The 19782-nt window shown below is 42.6% G+C and overlaps 1 protein-coding gene and 1 long non-coding RNA gene across 7 annotated transcripts in view; one reads left to right on the top strand and one right to left on the bottom strand.

The window, feature by feature from the left end:
* The first annotated feature begins 4165 nt into the window (after window positions 1-4165).
* Window positions 4166-19782, top strand: part of larp1 (La ribonucleoprotein 1, translational regulator) — a 22749-nt gene continuing 7132 nt past the window's right edge. Inside the window, exons 1-16 of one of the 6 annotated variants that reach the window (XM_017492862.3) lie at window positions 4166-4676; window positions 10962-11023; window positions 11170-11235; window positions 12795-12945; window positions 13364-13501; window positions 13617-13769; window positions 13905-14064; window positions 14826-14970; window positions 15416-15623; window positions 15724-15881; window positions 16046-16396; window positions 18276-18399; window positions 18499-18704; window positions 18811-18917; window positions 19024-19181; window positions 19542-19686. In XM_017492862.3, the coding sequence (XP_017348351.1) occupies window positions 4439-4676; window positions 10962-11023; window positions 11170-11235; window positions 12795-12945; window positions 13364-13501; window positions 13617-13769; window positions 13905-14064; window positions 14826-14970; window positions 15416-15623; window positions 15724-15881; window positions 16046-16396; window positions 18276-18399; window positions 18499-18704; window positions 18811-18917; window positions 19024-19181; window positions 19542-19686 (2570 nt within the window). In that variant the 5' untranslated portion in view covers window positions 4166-4438. Of the gene's footprint in view, window positions 4677-10961; window positions 11024-11169; window positions 11236-12794; window positions 12946-13363; window positions 13502-13616; window positions 13770-13904; window positions 14065-14825; window positions 14971-15415; window positions 15624-15723; window positions 15882-16042; window positions 16397-18275; window positions 18400-18498; window positions 18705-18810; window positions 18918-19023; window positions 19182-19541; window positions 19687-19782 lie in introns of all 6 variants that reach the window. The other 5 variants (XM_017492866.3, XM_017492860.3, XM_017492861.3 and 2 more) reach the window with 5 other exon arrangements.
* LOC124629155 (uncharacterized) lies at window positions 4262-5338 on the bottom strand. The gene is made up of 2 exons (XR_006984052.2): window positions 5055-5338; window positions 4262-4711 (listed from the first exon to the last, which is right to left on the bottom strand). It is a non-coding gene; the product is annotated as an uncharacterized LOC124629155 (long non-coding RNA).

Consider the following 19782-nt stretch of genomic DNA (forward strand, 5'->3'; position numbering starts at 1 on the left):
CAAACATCTTACTTCTAGAGAAGCTGAAACATTTGAATCATCCAGAAAAGATCTACATCAGACTGTACGAACACGATCCCTGCTGTAGGCCGTGTCACACTGTAGGATCTCAGTTGTCATTAATGTCAGACAGTATGACCGTCTAGACGTGAAAAACAGATGCACGCGAGAAGACTCGTATGGAGGAGGAAAAGCCACACTGCAGGCTCAGATCTTCTCACAAGGCCAGAATTTAAACTGAGGAAAATTTGATCACAACGGCCATTAATCGTCTATCGGGGAACATGTCACACTAGACATCAAAAACTACAGATTTTCGCCTAGGATTATAGGAATTTTAGGATTCTCCAAATTTGTCTCAGACAAACAAATCTTGGCCAAAATCGTAGCGTGTGAACCCAAGTTAAGGCATGATGGTGATCACAAAAAAGATTTTAAACACTGAGAGAACTTTTTTCTTGTTTAAACCTTCAACAAGTTAACAGTTCAGTTATTGTTAAACAAGTCCTGTTTAACCGAGATTTAATACCCAAAAAAAGCAGACGCTGTCTACCGCCATTTTTTTCTGAGCTCGTCTGCACCAGTCCCGTTACATTATGGGATGTTTGACTCGTGTAGTGTCCATCGTTTGCACACTGCAAACTCTCGCCCGAAGCAGAATGGCGTCCGGGTATTTCTCACCTACTGTGAATTCGGACACACCAACCCGTCTGGTGTACTGCTTTTCTCCTGCTGTGTAGTAGGGTAGTACGCCATTTCAGACACAGCCCTAGTCACCTGGCTGATTTACTAAGGTGAGCAGGTGGTGTTTGTCGAGGCAAACAATCTTCCCAGCCTAAGTCAAAAAACTTCAGAGGCAGAGGGTTAGTAGGTGTCAAAAAGTAATTAAATTTTATTGAAACAATAAATTGAGACAGTCTGCAGAAAGTCTGAATTATGTGAACACACAAACACCTTTTTATATCTATCTCCACAGTGTACTTAGGCTGGGTTTTACATTTCCTCATTAAAAACAAACCATTCTTCTTCTCCACAATTAATTATTCATGTCTACATGTTATCTTAAATTTGTGGAGCATGTGCAGTTAGTTGTTTTTCTTGAAAAAGTTTTATGAGGATAAGGTTTCTTTAAAAAAAATACAAAGGTTTCACTTAAATAGAGTCTTTGTTTTTGTTTCTCTCCAATCAACACTCCCTTCTTATGTCTCAATGAGCTTCTGTCTGTTTCTATCTCTTGTCCTAGCTGATATCTACCTCCCTTCCTGAGGTCCTATCCTAACTCATTAATATAATAATATAATAAGTAATAAGTAATAGAAAAAGTATTACTGTAGCGTAAGATACAGAATTTATGTAACTCAATACACACTTAGAATATAACTTGATCAAAAAGTGTTCTATGGATTTAGATTTTGCTTCTATATTTTGATTATTAGATTATGCTTAAGTAATAATTCTAAATGTTGGTTATACATATTGATTGTACTTTATTAACATATCCAAATGTTAGTTACACATATTGATTACACTTCATAAATATTTTCTATATGTTCTATTCACCTAGGTAACAGGCCATGCCCCCTGTCAGCGAGTGGAGTCAATAAATGATCATTAAAAGGTGTTTTTCTTGTTGGATTATTATAATGATATTATTGTGTGATTTGACATGGAAAGGAGTGTGCTCTGTAGCAGTGTTTATCACCAATAAAATATCAAGATGTTGCACAGAGAGAATTTCACTATGAGGAGATACAGCACTATATTATTATTATATTTAAGATTAACTACAAATTAATCTTTTTAAATAATTAATAAATAAATGTAATACATAATAATAATAATAATAATAATAATAATAATAATAATAATTATAGGGTGCGCAGTGGCTTAGGGGTTAGCACATTTGCCTCGAACCTCTAGGGTTTGATTCACAGCGCTTCCCTGTGTGTGCGCGGAGTTTGCGTGTTCTCCCCGTGCTGCAGGGGTTTCCTCCAGGTTCTCCGGTTTCCTCCCCCAGTCCAAAGACATGCATTGTAGGCTGATGGGCATGTCCAAAGTGTCCGTAGTGTATGAATGGGTGTGTGAATGTGTATGTGAGTGTGCCCTGCGATGGATTGGCACCCCGTCCAGGGTGTACCCCGCCCAGTGCCCCATGCTCCCTGGGATAGGCTCCAGGTTCCCTGTAACCCTGTGAGGATAATCAGTACAGAAAATGGATGGATGGATATTATTATTATTATTATTATTATTAATAATAATAATAATAATAATAATAATAATAATAATAATATTAATAAACCACACTGCTGCAGTAGAGAGGCTGCTTCACCCAATCTGTCCACCAGAGGGCGCAGACAATACATCACCACCACTACACCGTGTGTGTGTGTGTGTGTGTAGACACGCTGAAACGTGACTCAGTAATGCAAAAATTAAATGCAACACTTAAGAATAATTTATTTTTTATTATTTTATACATAGTATTGTTTTACATGCTTCATAATATTCATACAAATTACATATATAATTTGTATGAATATTATGAAGCATGTATTTCCATTGTAATTATTATTATTAAATATATATATGTGTGTATTATTAATAATAACTACAATGGAAATAGTTGTTATAATGTATAGCTGTGTAATAAATGTCTAGTTGTTGCTGTCAATTGCTGTGTTCATTATTCATTATTGTTACCGTATTTATACATGTTGAAAAGAGCACTCAGCCTAAGAGTGTGTGCTGAGGTGAACAAGTACAAATATGCAAACACACACACACACACACACACACACACACACACACACACACACACACACACTGCTTACTGAGCAGTTCTATATTTCAAAGCTGTTGAGTGTGTTCTGCTGACCAGCTGCTGAGTCCAGTTTTTGTGCATTGTCTCTGTGTGTGTGTTAAAGAAGGACAATGTGAGAGATTTAAACTGCAGGCCAGTGCAGCACCTGATCAGTGAAAATGAGGAAGTGATGTCTCACACACACTACATTAAATTTTAACTTCACTGTAATTGAGGAATAAATTACAGTCTTTACTGTACAACATGTTTTTAGATGAGCAGCTGAATAGTAATCTGTAGGCTGAAGGAGCTGAGAGACAATAAACTAAAAACACATTCTGTAACAACCTGAATCAGATCATGTTCACACACACACACACACACACACACACACACAGTGTAAAATATATTCAGGAATACACACTAACATTTCAGGAGAAGTTTCTAAATGCTGCAGTGAAAATTCATTTTAAACTTTACAGAATATTTACACATTAAACACAATCAGTGCATTACAGAGAAAATGTGGGGGGTTAATAATAATAATAATAATAATAATAATAATAATAATAATACAGTTAATTTACCATTAACACAAATATTATTATAGACAAACAAATACACTATATGACCAAAAGTATGTGCACCCCGACCATCACACCCATATGAGCTTCTTTCCCAAACTGTTACCACAAAGTTTAAACCACACAGTTGTATAGAAAGTCTCTGTATGGTGTAGCTTAACAGTTTCCCTTCACTGGAACTAAGAATCCCAAACCTGTTCCCCTGTGCAATACGTGAGCACCATGAAGACATGGTGTGTGGAACTAAGAGGGCCAAACCTGTTCCAATATGACAGTGCACCTGTGCACAAAGCGAGCTCCATGACAACGTGGTCTGTGAAGGTTGGAAGAAGGTAGAAGAACTTGAGTGTCCTGCACAGAACTCTGACCTCAACCCCACTGAACACCTTTGGGATGAACAGGAAATGGAGCTTCCTGACATCAACATCAGCACCTGATCTCAACATCACTAACGCTCTTGTAGCTGAATGAACACAAATCCCCACAGCCACACCCCAAAATCTAATGGAAAGCCTTCCCAGAAGAGTGGAGCGCATTACAACACTAAAGGCAGAGTAAATCTGGAATGAGACGTTCAGCAAGCACTGTAATGGTCAAACGTGCACATACTTTGGGCTGTAGTAGGTAGGTAGGCAGGTAGGTAGACAGCACCTCCCCGCTTTAAAGCAGCACTTTAAACCCCTCTTGCAGTGGTCACGTACGGCCACAAGAAGAACGCGGTGACGTCATCGTGCTGTCACTGCGTATCGCAGCGTGAGCGTTCACGTCTCCTCCGTCGCTGCTGCGTGCGCGCCCCCGGGCGGCTGTCGCGTGGTGCTGATCGCTCAGGGAAGAATCAGGCCGAGAGGCTCAGTGCAGGATCTATTATTATTATTTATTTTTTTTTACAACATTTTACATGTTTTAATGAGAATCCGTCACTGTGCGGCTCAGAGCGAAGTCGAGTGGAGCGGAGAGGAGCAGGAGTGAGGGAAGAGACGCACAGAAGAGGGACTTTTTTGTGTGGTTTAATTTGGAGAGCACGTTCACGTTGGGGGAAAGGAGGAACGGAGACATGGCCACTCAGGTGGAGACTCTCCTGCACACCACCGCGACCCCGCTTCTGCAGGAGGAGGAGGACCTCCAGCCGCCCGCCGGACACGGAGCGCTCACCCCAGAGCTGAGCTCGAAGCAGGCCGGGGAGGAGAGCAGCCTGCAGGAGAAGAAGGAGTTCAGAGAGGCGCCTCCGCCCAAAGTCAACCCCTGGACCAAGAAGCTCAACTCGGTGACGGTGAACGGACAGACTGCGCCTGGTAAGCTGCCCCAGCTCTTCCCTCTGTAACTCCGGCTAAACACACAAAAGAGAGCTGCGGTGGTGTTCGTGCTGTTGAAGGAGTGCTTATCAAGCAGCTGTCACAAATCCGCTATCATGCTAACTCGGTTAACAGCTAAACACACGGCTAACGCTAGGATGATGACTCTCTAACTGTTCACGTTAGCATTCTATTCTGACTAATCATCACTAGCTAGCAGGCTGCTTTTATTCAAATAACAGTAGCATTCTGTTTGAATCGTGTGTGTGTGTGTGTGAGAGAGAGAGAGAGAGATAGTGTGTGAGAAACCCTGAAGTAAATCTGTATAATGGTCATTATGATGGCACGCGGGCTTGCTAACGAACCGTCTCGTTGTACCTCGGTGTCGCATTCTGACTTTTAAATCCGAATTTGGTTAATTTCTATTTTCCTGTGACGTTCCTGTGGTGTTTTGTGTGGGTTATGTGCCCTGAAGAACCACATAACCCAGTGTGCTGGCTAGCTATGGGATGCTAGTGGATGCTAACTGCTAATTATTCCGTCACCCTGGCCTGTCTCGTGCTGTGTGCTAACAATGGCGGACAGGCCTACACACATGCTAACTCCGCTAAAACACACATGCTAATTCCGCTAAACTACACACATGATTTAAATTTTTATTTAGTGTTTTGTTTCAGTCAGTATTTGTTGTTTGTTACCACGAGCTTGGTAACTTTTCGCATTTTCTCGAAGCCGCGATGCTAATCCGGGTTATTAGCAGTGTAAAAGTACCCGGATGAACTCCACGTGTTTGTCTCCACTCCTGATGTCGGGTCGGACTTGTTCCAGAAAAGTCGCGTTCTTTTCGCAGTCATATTAATATTTTCAGATGTTTATAAAGTTTTATAGTTGATATGGTGGTGTATTAGTAACTTGGCAAGCTAAACACTTGTAAACGAGAAACCTAATGCTAGCTGATTAGCCTGTAGCTTTAAACTGACACATCATGTGTTTTATATCCTTTAGCATGAGCGGGTTTATACCGGCGTGTGTGTCAGTTATAACGCTGGAAATGAGTTACAACAGTTGGTGTGTGTGTAAAATTGCTGAGTTAATGCTAATCTCCCATCATGCTCCTGGAGAGAGAGAGAGAGAGAGAGGGTTTCAGCCATGTGACTGAGCAAAAATCCTCACATTTAGGGATGATGACACTTCAACTTTAACACAGTTTGTGTTTACTCTTTAATATAAACTGCTCTGATCTTTGCTCAGTTAAACATCTCTCTCTCTCTCTGTCTCTCACTCTGTCAGACAAACACGCACACAATTATTAATAATAATTTCAGTGATTTGTGCTGAATACATTTCAAACACTCGTCTGATACAAATGATCATAATTTGCACCACAGCACTGCTGCTGACTTCTGAATTGTGATTGGGTCAGAAGGTGTTGATTAATTCTCTATAACAGCAGCTGTGACAGTAATGCAGGTTTATATTAATGCTAATGTGTTATCGTTTCTATAGTAACCGCTTGTTCACAGGTACGTGTACAGCATAAGCTCCACTAATAATAAACACATTAAAAATGTGTTTAAGATGTTTATGGAAGGAGTCTCCAGTGTCAGAGCTGTGTAACAGTCAGAGGTGAAGCTGTAACTTTAAGTTTCTCCACTTCTTCAGGACAGAGGAGTTTACACTTTTTACTGTTTCTCACTAACACCACAAACTGAGATTTATTTATTTTTGTCTTATTACTAAGGCTGCAACTTACGATTATTTTGATTAAAGATTAATCTGTCGATTATTTCTTTGATTAATCTGATTAAAAGTTAAGTTTTTATTTTGTGTTTTTTCTAGAAAGCGTGTTATTTCACGTTATCCACAGTGACATCACTGACGGGGGCGGGGTTATCCACGGTGACGCCCCTGACCCAACTAATCTATAATAATATATTTGCTGTCTGTTATTTTAATTATTAATTGTATTTATTAGTTGTTGCAACCCTAATTATTAGCATTACAGCATTGATCCAATATCTGGTTAAACATTTCTGCTCCATGGTGATGTGATCTATATCACATACTCGCTCACACTCGCTGTTCAGATGACATGTACAACTCACAAACTGTACCCCTGTGTGTGTGTGTGTGTGTGTGTGTGTGTGTGTGCTGTTATGTACACCATACAGGTTTTCTGAAAATAAAAAGCCTGAAATAAAAATAATCCAAATATTGCCACAAACAATGTTCAGACTTTGTTGAGGTGTGTGGATGAAAATGGGGAACAGTGAAGGAAACCTGGAGGGATAATAATAAACCCATGTGTTTAGATGTTTGTGGGTGTGGCCTGTCCAGCTTTTAAAGTCTGTGTGTATATATATTTCTATAAATCTCTGTAAACTCTCAAATGAACTTTTGTTAAACTAACAGTAAAGCAGTTTATTTCCTGACTGTACGCAGCTCTAGCTCTGTATATATCTAATCATAAACACGACCACAGAGGAGTTCATGACCCTCACAAGATCAGACATCATAACGTGTTGGATCAGACTCCTCGAGTATAACTGCATATCGAGTGTTTGATGGAAAAATGCATGAAAACACCACCAACGCCAGGAGATTCCTCTGTGTTCCGACCATGAGGTGGAACTGCAGCTGTTCTCTCGGGTCTGAACCAGGTCTGATCTGGGTCCTGGGTTGTTATCTGGGTTCTCTGTGTGGTATATAGCAGCAGTTAGGTGGATCCAGGAGCAGTACAGATCTGATCAGATTCTCTCCTCTACACCACAGGAAATTAAGCCGCAAACACCTTATTAACTAAAGTACAGAGTAATGACCCGCTCAGCCGAGATACGCAGAGTACTGGCACGTTTATAACACGTGCTAATCACATAGAACAGGCATGATGTTTTACAAAAATGCAAGTTTTTCACATCTGGAGTAAAACAGTGCAAACTGCCCTTTTCATTTTCAGTGATTCAGAACACAAGAAAAATATAAGTGGATGTGTGGGTGGGGCCTGATGCTAGGGCTGGACTTGATGGTAGGGTGGGTCCTGAGACAAAGGGCTGTGGCAGAAGAGTTTCTTTGTATACAGTGACATGGATGCACACCATCATAATGCTGATTTACTGTTAGTGTACACAAAATGGCTGCCACACAGATCCTGGGGTTCTGTGCATCACATGGACATGCTCAGGAATGAACGTGACGCATCGGAGAGTGCAATAGCAGTGTGAAGAGTGTGGGGGCGCTACAGCGCCGTGTCCCACTGCACACAACTGAATGAACAAACTAAAGCGGCGATGACCTCACACTTCCTGTGAGTGAGATATGGCTGCGAATATGGGGGGCAACCGGATATAACATCACACACCAATGTTAAAATGTACCACTCGTTCCTGTGTGGAGTGACACCGCAATCCAAGCAGCTTCTCTTCTGATGTTGATTTAATACAACCCCAATTCCAAAAAAGTTGGGACAGTATGGAAAATGCTAATAAAAACAAAGAGGAGTGATGTGTGTGTACTTTGACTTGTATTTAAACAGAAAACGTATAAAGATGAGGTATTTGATGTTTTAACTAATCAGTTGCATAGTTTTTTGAAGGTAATTGTTTATTTTGAAATTGATGTGTGCAACACTTTCCAAAAAAGTTGGGACAGGGGCAGTTTAGGACTAATAGTGATGTGAGTAGTTGAAATAAGAATGTGATGTGAAACAGGTGAGGCAATCGCCTAATCAAAGTATATAAGGAGCCTCCAAAAAAGGCCTAGCTCTTCAAGAGCAAGGATGGGTCTAGGCTCCCCGATCTGCCAACAGATGCGTCAGTGAATAATCCAACACTTTGAGAACAACATTCCCCAAAGATAAATCTGTAGGATTTTGGGCATTTCACCTTCTACAGTGCACAATGTAATTAAAAGATTCAAGGAATCCGGTCAAATCTCGGTACGTAAAGTGTGAAGCCGAAACCACTTCTGAATGCACGATCTCCAATCCCTCAGACTTCACTGTCTTAAAAACCGTCATGAGTGTAATGAATATCCTGACGTGGGCTCGGGAATACTTCGGTAAACCTTGCAGTCAACACCATTTGCCGCTGCATCCACAGATGCAAGTTAAAGCTTTACTATGCAAAGGAGAAGCCATACATCAACACTGTCCAGAAGCTCCGCCCACTTCTCTGGGCTCGGTCTCATCTGAGATGGACAGTAGTACAGTGGAATCGTGTTTTGTGGTCCGACGAGTCGACGTTTCAAATAGTTTTTGGACAAAAGAGCCGTCGTGTTCTCCGAGCCAAACGGGATAACGACCATCCAAGCTGTTATCAGCATCAGATCCAAAAGCCAGTGTCTGTCATGGTATGGGGGTGTGTCAGTGCCCATGGTAAGGGGAACTTGCACATCTGTGAGGGCACCATTTATGCAGAAAGATATGTACACATTTTGGAGCAACATATGCTGCCATTCAGAGCAGGACAACACCGAACCACATTCTGCCCCAATTACAAGCACATGGTTGTGTAAACAGAGAGTGCGGGTGCTAGCATGGCCTGCCTGCAGTCCTGACCTGTCTCCAATTGAGAATGTGTGGTGCGTTATGAAGTGCAAAATACGGCAATTAAGTCCTTGTACAGTCGTGCAGCTGAAGAAATGCATAATGGATGAATCGAGGTAAATTCCGCTTGCTAAACTTAACCAACTGGTGTCTTCACTCACACACTCTCTCTCTCTCTCTCTCTCTCTCTCTCTCTCTCTCTCTCTCTCTCTCTCTCTCTCTCTCACACACACACACACACACACACACACACACACTCACACACACACACACACACACACACACACACACACACACACACTCACACACACACACACACACACACACACACACACACACACACACACACACACACTCACACACAGTTGATAAGTGTTATTAAAAGAAAAGGTAAACACAGTGGTAAACTGTCGACTGTACCAAATTTTTTGGAACGTGTTTCAGTCCTCAGATTTGAGAAGTGTATATTTTCAAAAATAAATTAGATTCACAAAGTAAAATATCAAATAATGTGTTCATGATGTAGTACAGCGTGAACTGAATTTTCAGAAGACTTTTTTTCGGGGTGCGGGGTTCCCAATTATTTTGAAATTGGGGTTGTATTATTTTAAAGGTGTGTTGTATAAAACGTGGTGGTGCGACAGTGCTATAATCGTCCTGAAGAGGACACGCAATGGCGTGTCAACCTTCTGTTGGTCACGTGGCTTCACGTAATACGAATTCACAGGTCAGAGTTCACCAAGCTTGCACTTTAGAGTGAAACTTCATGTTAATGCTTGTGTTTCCCATCTCCAGCGTTCACATGCGTGTGCATGGAAGTCGATGAAAAGTGTTTGTGACGCCGCTTTACTCCGTGTCTCATATCACAGGTTTACCTGCAGCGTTACTGACCACTAACTCTGACCACTCTAATCTCATTTTACTGCTAGGTTTGAGTTTTAACTCCATTCTATTCTCTATATTTTAACGCTTATATTTGCACTGATGGCCCCTGTCTGCTTTCATAATTTCAGCTGATCATCCACTAGCCGTGTGTGTGTGTGTGTGTGTGTGTGTGTGTGTGTGTGTGTGTGTGTGTGTGTGTGAGAGAGAGAGAGAGAGAGTGAGTGAGAGAAAAAGAAATCGGTTGAAGCATCCGCCCTGTCACTCTTTATCTGAGTGTGTGTGTATGGGCCGGGCAGATCTGGTCTTCACTGATCTGTGTGTGTGTGTGTGTGTGTGTGTGTGTGTGTGTGTGTGTGCTGTACTAATCACTCTGACCTAAGTAGAGTAGAGAGGATGAATGGGTTACGCTGCAATGTGAAACGGTGGTATAAACAGCGAGAGAGATATTGATTTAACTTTATTATTGTAGCGTGATGTTTTTAAGCTCGTTAGTGAGAAGCGTAAACAGCAGAGGTGAGAGTACTGAACCCTGAGGGACATCTGTGTAACTAATCAATCTCTAGAGAGAAGTGTTACTGTGTGTCTCTCTCTCTCTCACACACACGACACATGCAGCTGATATTAGGGATGTAGATGGATATTAGAATACTCATTTAACTGTGAGGTCAGGATTCGTGTGTGTGAGAGAGAGAGATAGAGAGAGACAGTAACACTTATCCTCATTAACCTCAGCTGCGTGCAGTGATCAGCTAGCTGTGTGAACATGATGAAGTGCTAAAATATCTGACACTGTGTGTGTGTGTGTGTGTGTGTGTTAATTGTGTTTTTGTGTGTATTTATGATGTTTGTGTTTTCAGAGCAAACTGGACCAGCGAAAGTGGTGAGAGCAGGAACCCCCCGATCAAGGAGAGGAGGAAAGGTGTGTTTGTGTGTGTGTGTGTGTGTGTGTGTGTGTGTGTGTGTCTCACTCACTCACAGACACACATTCATGGCTGCTGAAGTTGTCAGTAGACTTGGTAATTATACATCCAATTATATTAAAATGCGTGTGTGTGTATGTATAAGGTTGGAGATTTTGGAGATGCGACCAACTGGCCGACGCCCGGAGAGATCGCCACCAAGGAAGTGCAGGTCAGTCTCAACAGGAAGTAATGAGTGACACACAAACTATGTAGAATGTGTTGTTTGTTTCTTTTTATTTAAATACATTACAGTGTTTTCACAACACACACACAAATATATATATATACAGCTTTAAAACCTGCATATCCGGATAAATATGGTGGATTGTATAAATGTCTCTGAGAACTGTGATGTTTTGGTTATTCTGCACACGCCCCCAGCTCACAGAACAAATAACAGATTCATTAAAGGCTCATTTAAATACTTAGTTTCTGTGTTGATAGAATTATGATAATGAATAAATCGTTGATTTATCGAGCAGCCCAAATACTACGTCCACTCCGAAACATCAGTTTTTATCTAAAATTATGTATAGAGTGGCCCACTGATGTGTGGACTGTCAGTGTCACTGCTCTTTTCATTCCAGTATGCCGATAGGTCTTTATCACACTTCCGCGTTTACAAAGAGCTGCAAATACTAGTGAAAACCCTTCGCCTGTAATCCATATGGAAGGCAGCGAGCACAGCAAGGAATTGTTCTGTCCCTAAATGTTCTAATAGTTCCACTAAACAACCCTATCTCAGTTTTCATTCTTTTCCATCTGACGGAGGAACGAAGGGATTCATGATATTGTTTGGAATGGAACAGCTAGGGAAATGTTCACCATAAACCATCAGATGTACTGGAAAAGGGAAAACCCCAAAATTGCAGCAGATCTGAGATCAGTGATGAACAGTCTGCGGTCCGTTATGGACCCGCTCCACCCGTGGACCTCCACGACTTAACTGTAAACTGTTTAAATAAACCTCCACTGCAGTCCAATACTGAACACACAGATTTATCTCCTTGATCTGGAGCTGGCTGCAATCTATCCTGAACAGGTAACCTGCAGAGGGTGTGGCTGTTGGGTTTTCTTCATGGACCGGTAACAGAATTTATAACCCTTCTGTTTGGATATCGTCATATGATTTACAACAATTTTACAAATGTTGATGTGAGGAACATCTCAAGGTGATGTAGTAAACCTTCCTGCGCCCGTCTCTGCTGCAGAGCGGAAATCAGTTTACGCCGATATTCAGCCCTGGAAGTGACCACACACGGACTGTGAGAACGGTCTGTTGTTGTTGTCATTGTTGTTGTTGTAATTATTGTTATTATACAAACTAGTAACATCCACATTATCAGGAAATAAATCTCTTTCTGGATCGACAAGCCCTTCCTCGTATGTGTGCGCGAGAGTGTGTGTCCTCTTACACCGTTCATTAGAAATGAGACCTCAGAGACAGGAATAACACACATGCACACTCACAGGAGGGTGATACTTTAATATCGTGCGAGGTCTCCTGTTTAACCAAGTTGATTTTATTATTTGTATAACAGCACATGCTGAGTGTTTTATTCCTCTTACACTCCAACAGCAGTTACAGAAACTCCGCAATCAGTGCATTACAATCCAGCACTCAGCAGCATAGATATTATTAACATCTCACTGTGTGTATGTGTGATAATTTAAAATTACTGAATTATTCAGGTCTGTGTGTGTGCTCATGTTTGTTCATTCATTCAGGGGTGTAAGAAGGCATCAGTGAAAAGAGAGTCTAAAGAGAAGAGGGACAGCGAGGAGACTAAAGAGAACCAGAAGACCAAATCAGATGATTCAGGAGAGGAGAAGAACGGAGAGGAAGACTCGCACAAGAACAATGCTCACAGGAAGAAAGGTATGTGTGTGTGTGTGTGTGGGGGGGGGGGGGGGGTGGGGGGGGGGGTCTCAGCATCAGCATCAGCATCAGCGATTGCTCTACATGTTCACTAGAGAAGTGCAGGGCCAAGTCACTGTAAAGAGACTAAGTTGTGGAGGGGCTTCACTGCCACCTGCAGGACAAGTCCAGAACTACATGCTGAAATAATTACTGCTCCCTGTTCTTTTCCTTCCCCTTGTTCCACTTGCTGTAGCACAAAGTCCAACGGGCAGAGCTAGATCAGATCCATCTCCATCCCCTGGACTTTTTTTTTTTGTGCTGTGTGGATCTTGTTCTGTTCCTTGGTTTATTTATTATTATTATTATTATTATTATTATTATTATTATTATTTAGTTTAGATTTGTTTTGAAGTTTGTTTATTTTTCTCTATCTAAGCAGGAAATAAGCATAAGTGGGTTCCTCTGATGATTGAGGTGAAGTCTGAGGGACCACGAGAGCGCTCGGCCTCCCGGAACAACGCACGCCAGGGGGAAACTCCCAGAATGCACCACAACAACAGGAATGACCTCAGAGGTCAGATATCATGACCACCTGTGTCAGTTTAACACATGATTTCTGATTGTTTGTTTTAGTTCTAATAGTACGAAAGTGTGGTGATTAACACTGAAATACTAATGTTTGTGTGTAGACTGGCACAGTGGTAAATACGAGCGTGATCAGTTTAGAGACGATCACGATGAGGTGTCAAGTGTGAAGAGTGAGGGAGCGCCATTCAGAGGAGGGTTCAGAGGACGAGGAAGAGGACGGGGACGAGGAAGAGGACGAGGAAGGGGAGGGCGAGGTTTGTCCATGTCTGTCTCTCTCTCTCACACACACACGTGATTGATGTACTGTTTGTTCTGTATGGTGTTGAACATAATAAATGCAGATGTGAGTTGAGCCTGTGATGTAAGGTGTATGTATCCGCCCCCTGCAGGTCACTTTGACTATCAGTACAGCTATAAGTATGAGGGGAAGGACGGCGTGTACGATCCTAAATACGCACAGTCAGTGACCTATTATTACGACAACATGAGCAGCGCAGAGCTCTACAGCGTGGACCAGGACCTGCTCAAAGAGTACATCAAGAGACAGATGTGAGTGCACACGCACACAGTAACATATTACACACATTCTACTCCAGAGGTCCTTTTTAAACTTTTTAGCTGGCAGGGCCATAAAAGCAAAAAATAAAATTCACTTGTGTCTGGCTCTTTAAAGAAAAAAATCATAACACGTTGTTTGATGGTTTTATGTGTCTTCTTGTTCTTATCTTCTTGGTTATTATCTTTATTATTATTATTATTATTATTATTATTATTATTATTGTATAATTATAAAAAGTGGTAAGGTAAATAAAGGCCAATTCACATTTTGTCTTCTTGACCTAGCAGCCTGCACTTCACCTGATAGGCCTGCAGGTGGCGCTTGGACTTCACTTAATTCAATAATGATTCTCGTCTTTTTATTCTTTTAGCTGCTTCTTTCATAAAAAATTGAATACACAGTGGCTGTGTAGTTTTCATCTGATTTATGGATTAGACGGGGAGTTTACTGCTCTGCTCCACACCGTCCAGTGAAAATTCCACTTGTGCCACATCGTGATTGGTTGGCATGTACATGACAAATGGGCATCGATTATGAATTATGTAATATTTTAAAATATGTAAAATGTAGATTTTTAATTTAATTGACCCACTAGCTTTCTTGATGCATGATTGTTTTTATTTATTATTTTTTCACGCCGTTGAACCATAGGCCAACGCTGAAAGAGCCGTATATGGCTCCCATAGTTTCTCATGGCAGTTACCGACACATCAGTCATAAAATCTTACAATAATTGTGTGTGTGTATACAGTGAGTACTACTTCAGCGTGGGGAATCTGGAGCGGGACTTTTTTCTCAGGAGGAAGATGGATGAGGGTGGCTTCCTGCCTGTAGCCCTGATTGCTAGCTTCCACCGTGTTCAAGCGCTCACCACTGACATCTGCCTCATCACCGAGGTAACACCTCTGACATCTGCCTCATCACCGAGGTAGCACCACTGACATCTGCCTCATTACCGAGGTAGCACCACTGACATCTGCCTCATTACCGAGGTAGCACCACTGACATCTGCCTCATCACCGAGGTAGCATCACTGACATTACCTTCACCACAGTGGTGACACTCAAATTCATCACGGATAAGACTACAGAACTTGAACAAGTTTATAAAATATTTATACAGTAATGGTGATAAAGTGCAGGATGTTGAACAGCTGTAATGTTTTTAAATGTTAAATGTTTAAAAGTTTTTGTGAGTCTGGATCTGCACCTGAAGATGAGATAAATCAGTCAATTACTGCAGCACTGTTCTGACCACTGAGCTAGCAAAAATCACACCTTTATTAAAGTGTGCTTGCGCACGCGTGTGTGTGTGTGTGTGTGTGTGTGTGTGTGATTTCAGGCTCTAAAGGACAGTAAGGAGGTGGAGATTATTGATATGAAGATTCGGTGTAGAGAGGAACCGGAGAAATGGCCTCTTCCTGGGTTAATGCTTCCTGAACACACGCACACCGACTTTTCCCAACTCATCAACTGTCCCGAGTTCATCCCCCGCAACACGGCTGACTCACCACGCACAGGTACGGCGCGCTCGCACACACCTCACACAGGTACGGCGCACACTGACACCTCATGCATGATAAAGCTGTGTGTAACTAGTTGAGCTGAGTCTAAAGGTGTGTGTGTGTGTGTGTGTGTGTGTGTGTGTAGGTTCTCCTCGAGTTCCATCTGCAGCTGAGCAGAAGCAGGATGAAGTGTGTAACCTGAAGACGATGCCGAAAGGTTTATCAGCGAGTCTCCCTGATCTCGATTCCGAGTGCTGGATAGAAGTGAAGAAAAGGCCACGACCCTCACCGGCCAGACCAAAAGTACACACACACACACAACGTGTTATTTACAGCATGGCCCAGGAAACAGTTTTTACACTACACATGTTCTTTGCCATAAACTCAGCCTGTAGCAATCCCTGCAGTACATTCTGACCCTTTCTCTCTGTCTGTCTGTACCCGCCCCCTCTGTGTGGTGTCAGAAGCAGGAGGACCCTCGGAGTGGCCTTACTTCAGGGGATCAGGATGAGCCTGAGGAGCTGGACTTCTTGTTTGATGAGGAGATGGAGGCAATGGACGGGCGGAGGAACACATTCACCGAGTGGACAGACGACGAGTCAGATGGCGAGATCGATGACCACGATGTCAACAAGATCCTGATAGTGACTCAGACGCCACCGTACCTGCGCAAACACCCCGGGGGTGACCGGACCGGCAACCACGTCTCCCGCTCCAAACTCACTAACGAGCTCGTTAAGGTCATTAATGACGGCCTGTTCTACTACGAACAGGACCTGTGGCACGACTCGTATGAGCCGGAGTACGCCACCATCAAGGTACTCAATCGTCATCATCAAGCTAAACATCAGCCTGTAGCCTCATGCTGAGAGATGTATGTAGCCAGAGTTCCTCTCTCAATGCTGGAGAAGTTCACCTTTGTGTAAAAACAGCTTCAACACGTTAGAGAATTAAATTTCATTCAGTTTTATTTGTAGAGTGTTTTAACACTGCACAATGCCCCAAAGCAGCTTTCCAGAAATGTATACATTCTGGATGTAGATATATAATCCATTAAAGCTCCACGGTGGGCCGGCACCTTGTTTAATACAAAACTATGCTGTACACAGCTCTGTGTGTGTGTGTGTGTGTGTGTGTGTGTGTGTGTGTCTGTCTGTCTGTCTAGGTACTCCTGCGATATATATGATTCGATTGGTTTAAACCATTTCAAGATACGATCACAACAGCAGCTTCATTCACTGTCTCGGTCAGAGCACCAACATACAAATACTAACAAAACTGAGGCAGTTCGCATATGAAGCCTCATGATAATCCACTGATCCATAACATCCTGACAAAAACTTTAGCACATTATTACGTCAGTAAGTATGCACAGGCTTTACAGTAATCCAGTAAGACGAAAACATAAACTAATTTTTCTGCATCATGTAGTGACATTATATTTCTTATCTTAGCAATATTTCCGTGATTAAAGAAGGCTATCTTAGTAATATTATCCACATGAGGGTCAAATGAAAGACTAGAGTCAATAATCACTCCAAGGTCTTTTACTGCTGAACATGACGAAACAGAAAGGCCATCCAGAGTTACTGTGAGATCAGAAAGGTTACTTCTGGCTGCTTGTGGTCCTAGTAGAAGTACTTCTGTCTCATCAGAATTAAGCAAGAGAAAGTTAAATAGCATGCATTGTAAGCTTGCTGTGATGGCCGGTGTTATACGGTGTTCAGCCGCACGCCGACTACATCATTTGGCTCCACCCCCACCATCGTTTAGCTTTTCTATAGTAATAAAAATCATTTAGTTCAGTTAGAGTATGGACGCTACAATTAAAAACCGAACGCATCCACTTGATGCAGCCTGTGCCTAATGAGTCCGAGTCTCAGATCAGCAGGAGTCAGATTTCATTCATCACGTGACGAGAGTGAGGATAGCTGACTGACCAGATGATGGTGGAAGATTTGGTTTCAGAAGTTCTTTGTTTAATATAACTGAGTTTATAAGCGAGTTTGTCGTTGTTCTGCTTTGTAGTTGTTGTGCTTTTCATTAAGAGTAATAATGAACCCAACATTCAGGCAGTCGCTGCTCCAAACTGCCACTAATTTGAAAGCGATTAGCGGTGACAGCAGTATTACCAGTGTTGTCACACGTCGATTATAATTGTTTATTATTATTATTATTATTATTATTATTATTATTATGCATTCCTAATCCAGCGTCTAATATCCTTCACACATTCCTCAGCTTTATTAAACTGGTGAACTGTGAACCAGGTCCTGAGCAACCAGGACAATACGGCTTCATCCAGAATCAAGCAGAAACACGTTAAAGCACCTTAGTGAATCTCTGGGCATCATCCAGACACATGTACACCAAAATATGTGTGTGTGTCTGTGTTCTTTAGGCCTTTAGTGCTGCTGTTCTGGATGTGGCAGGACTCTGCTCTCTATGCTTTGTGCAGCTGTTCATTGTGTGTGTGAGTGTGTGATAAATACCACCTGCCACAGAGTTTAGTCTGTGTGTGTGTGTGTGTAAGGAGTAGAGGGGGAGATGGAGACACACACCTCTGGGGTGAGGTTTTATGATGTATTACTTTAGCTCTTTGTGTGCTGCACTAATGTAGTGATTTGGGTTGTAGATAGAGAAAGTGTGTGTGTATGTACAGTTATTGTATAGAGTGTTATTTGATTGTGTGTGCAGCAAGAGGTGGAGAACTTCAAGAAGGTGCACCTGATCAGCCGTGAGCAGTTTGACTGTTTGACCCCTGAACCCCCCATCGACCCCAACCAGGAAGTGCCGCCCTGCCCGCCCCGCCCACAACAAAGTGAGTCACGTCATCATTATGACCTATAATCAGGTTGTGTGACTGAGACATTCATGTGTGTGATGTCACTAAGCTGTCTGCGTGTGTTTGTGTGTGTAGTTCCTACAGATGACCTGGCGAATAAGCTGTTCGGTGCTCCGGAGCGTTCCATGATGGCGCGCTCTCTCCCCACTGCCGTGCCTGACTCGCCTGGATACAGAGCGCCACACACACCTCACACACCCCGCACACCCCGCTGCAAACACAACACACACACACCTCGCTTCTACCCCGTCATCAAGGATGGCCGGCCTGTGGACACCAAGGTACATACACACACACATAACAGTGTTGTGATTTCATCAGACCCTTTCTGTGTTTGTATAAATACACTCACACACACGCGTGTTATTGTGTGTGTGTGCGTTTCAGACGCCACGTAAGCGGAAGACGCGTCACAGCTCGAATCCACCAATGGAGTGTCACGTCGGTTGGGTGATGGACTCACGAGAACATCGATCACGGACCGCATCCGTCAGGTAACACCTGCGCGCGCACACATACACACACACACAAACACACACACAAACACACCACTGTAACACTCTGTCCGCACCCCCTGTGCTTAACCGTGTGTGTGTGTAGCTCAAACGCAAGCCCATCCGAAGGCACGGCGGCGTTGGGGAACATCGGCTGCACTCCTCAGTCTCTTCCTAAATTCCAGCATCCATCACATGAGCTGCTGAAGGAGAATGGCTTCACACAGCACGTCTACCACAAATACAGGCGACGCTGTCTCAATGGTACACACACACTTAATATTCAGCAACACTTTCTGATGATCAGAACCAGTGAAGTATAAGTGTAAGTGAAAATACAGAAATGGCAGAAAAAACTTTACTGTCTCTCAATTTCAGTTCAGTTTGTGTTTTATTGGTATGACAAAAGTTTTTTGTTTTGTCAAAGCAACATACAGCAGCAGAAGAGAAGTAGGAACTAAACAAAACATAATAAACAGTTTTTTTTTTTAAAAATAGAAGTGAAAAAATAATTGTTGATTTAGAGCTCTTCCTTAGCTCTTGTCCCTCAGGCTGTGATGGAAAGCTCTCTCTCTCTCTCTCTCTCTCTCTCTCTCTCTCTCTCTCTCTCTCTCTCTCTCACAGAGCGTAAGCGGTTGGGGATTGGTCAGTCTCAGGAGATGAACACACTCTTCCGTTTCTGGTCGTTCTTCCTGCGTGATCACTTTAACAGGAAAATGTACGAGGAGTTCAGACAGCTGGGAGTCGAGGACGCCAAGGAGGGTTACAGGTATAGAGACTCCGCCCGCTTGCATCACTCATAGCCAGAACCATATTTGCCTGCAGTTCTCAACTGGTTTCCCACTGAAGATAAGCAGGGTTGATC

Source organism: Ictalurus punctatus, chromosome 18 (assembly GCF_001660625.3).
Source record: "Ictalurus punctatus breed USDA103 chromosome 18, Coco_2.0, whole genome shotgun sequence".
Classification (NCBI taxonomy): domain Eukaryota; kingdom Metazoa; phylum Chordata; class Actinopteri; order Siluriformes; family Ictaluridae; genus Ictalurus; species Ictalurus punctatus.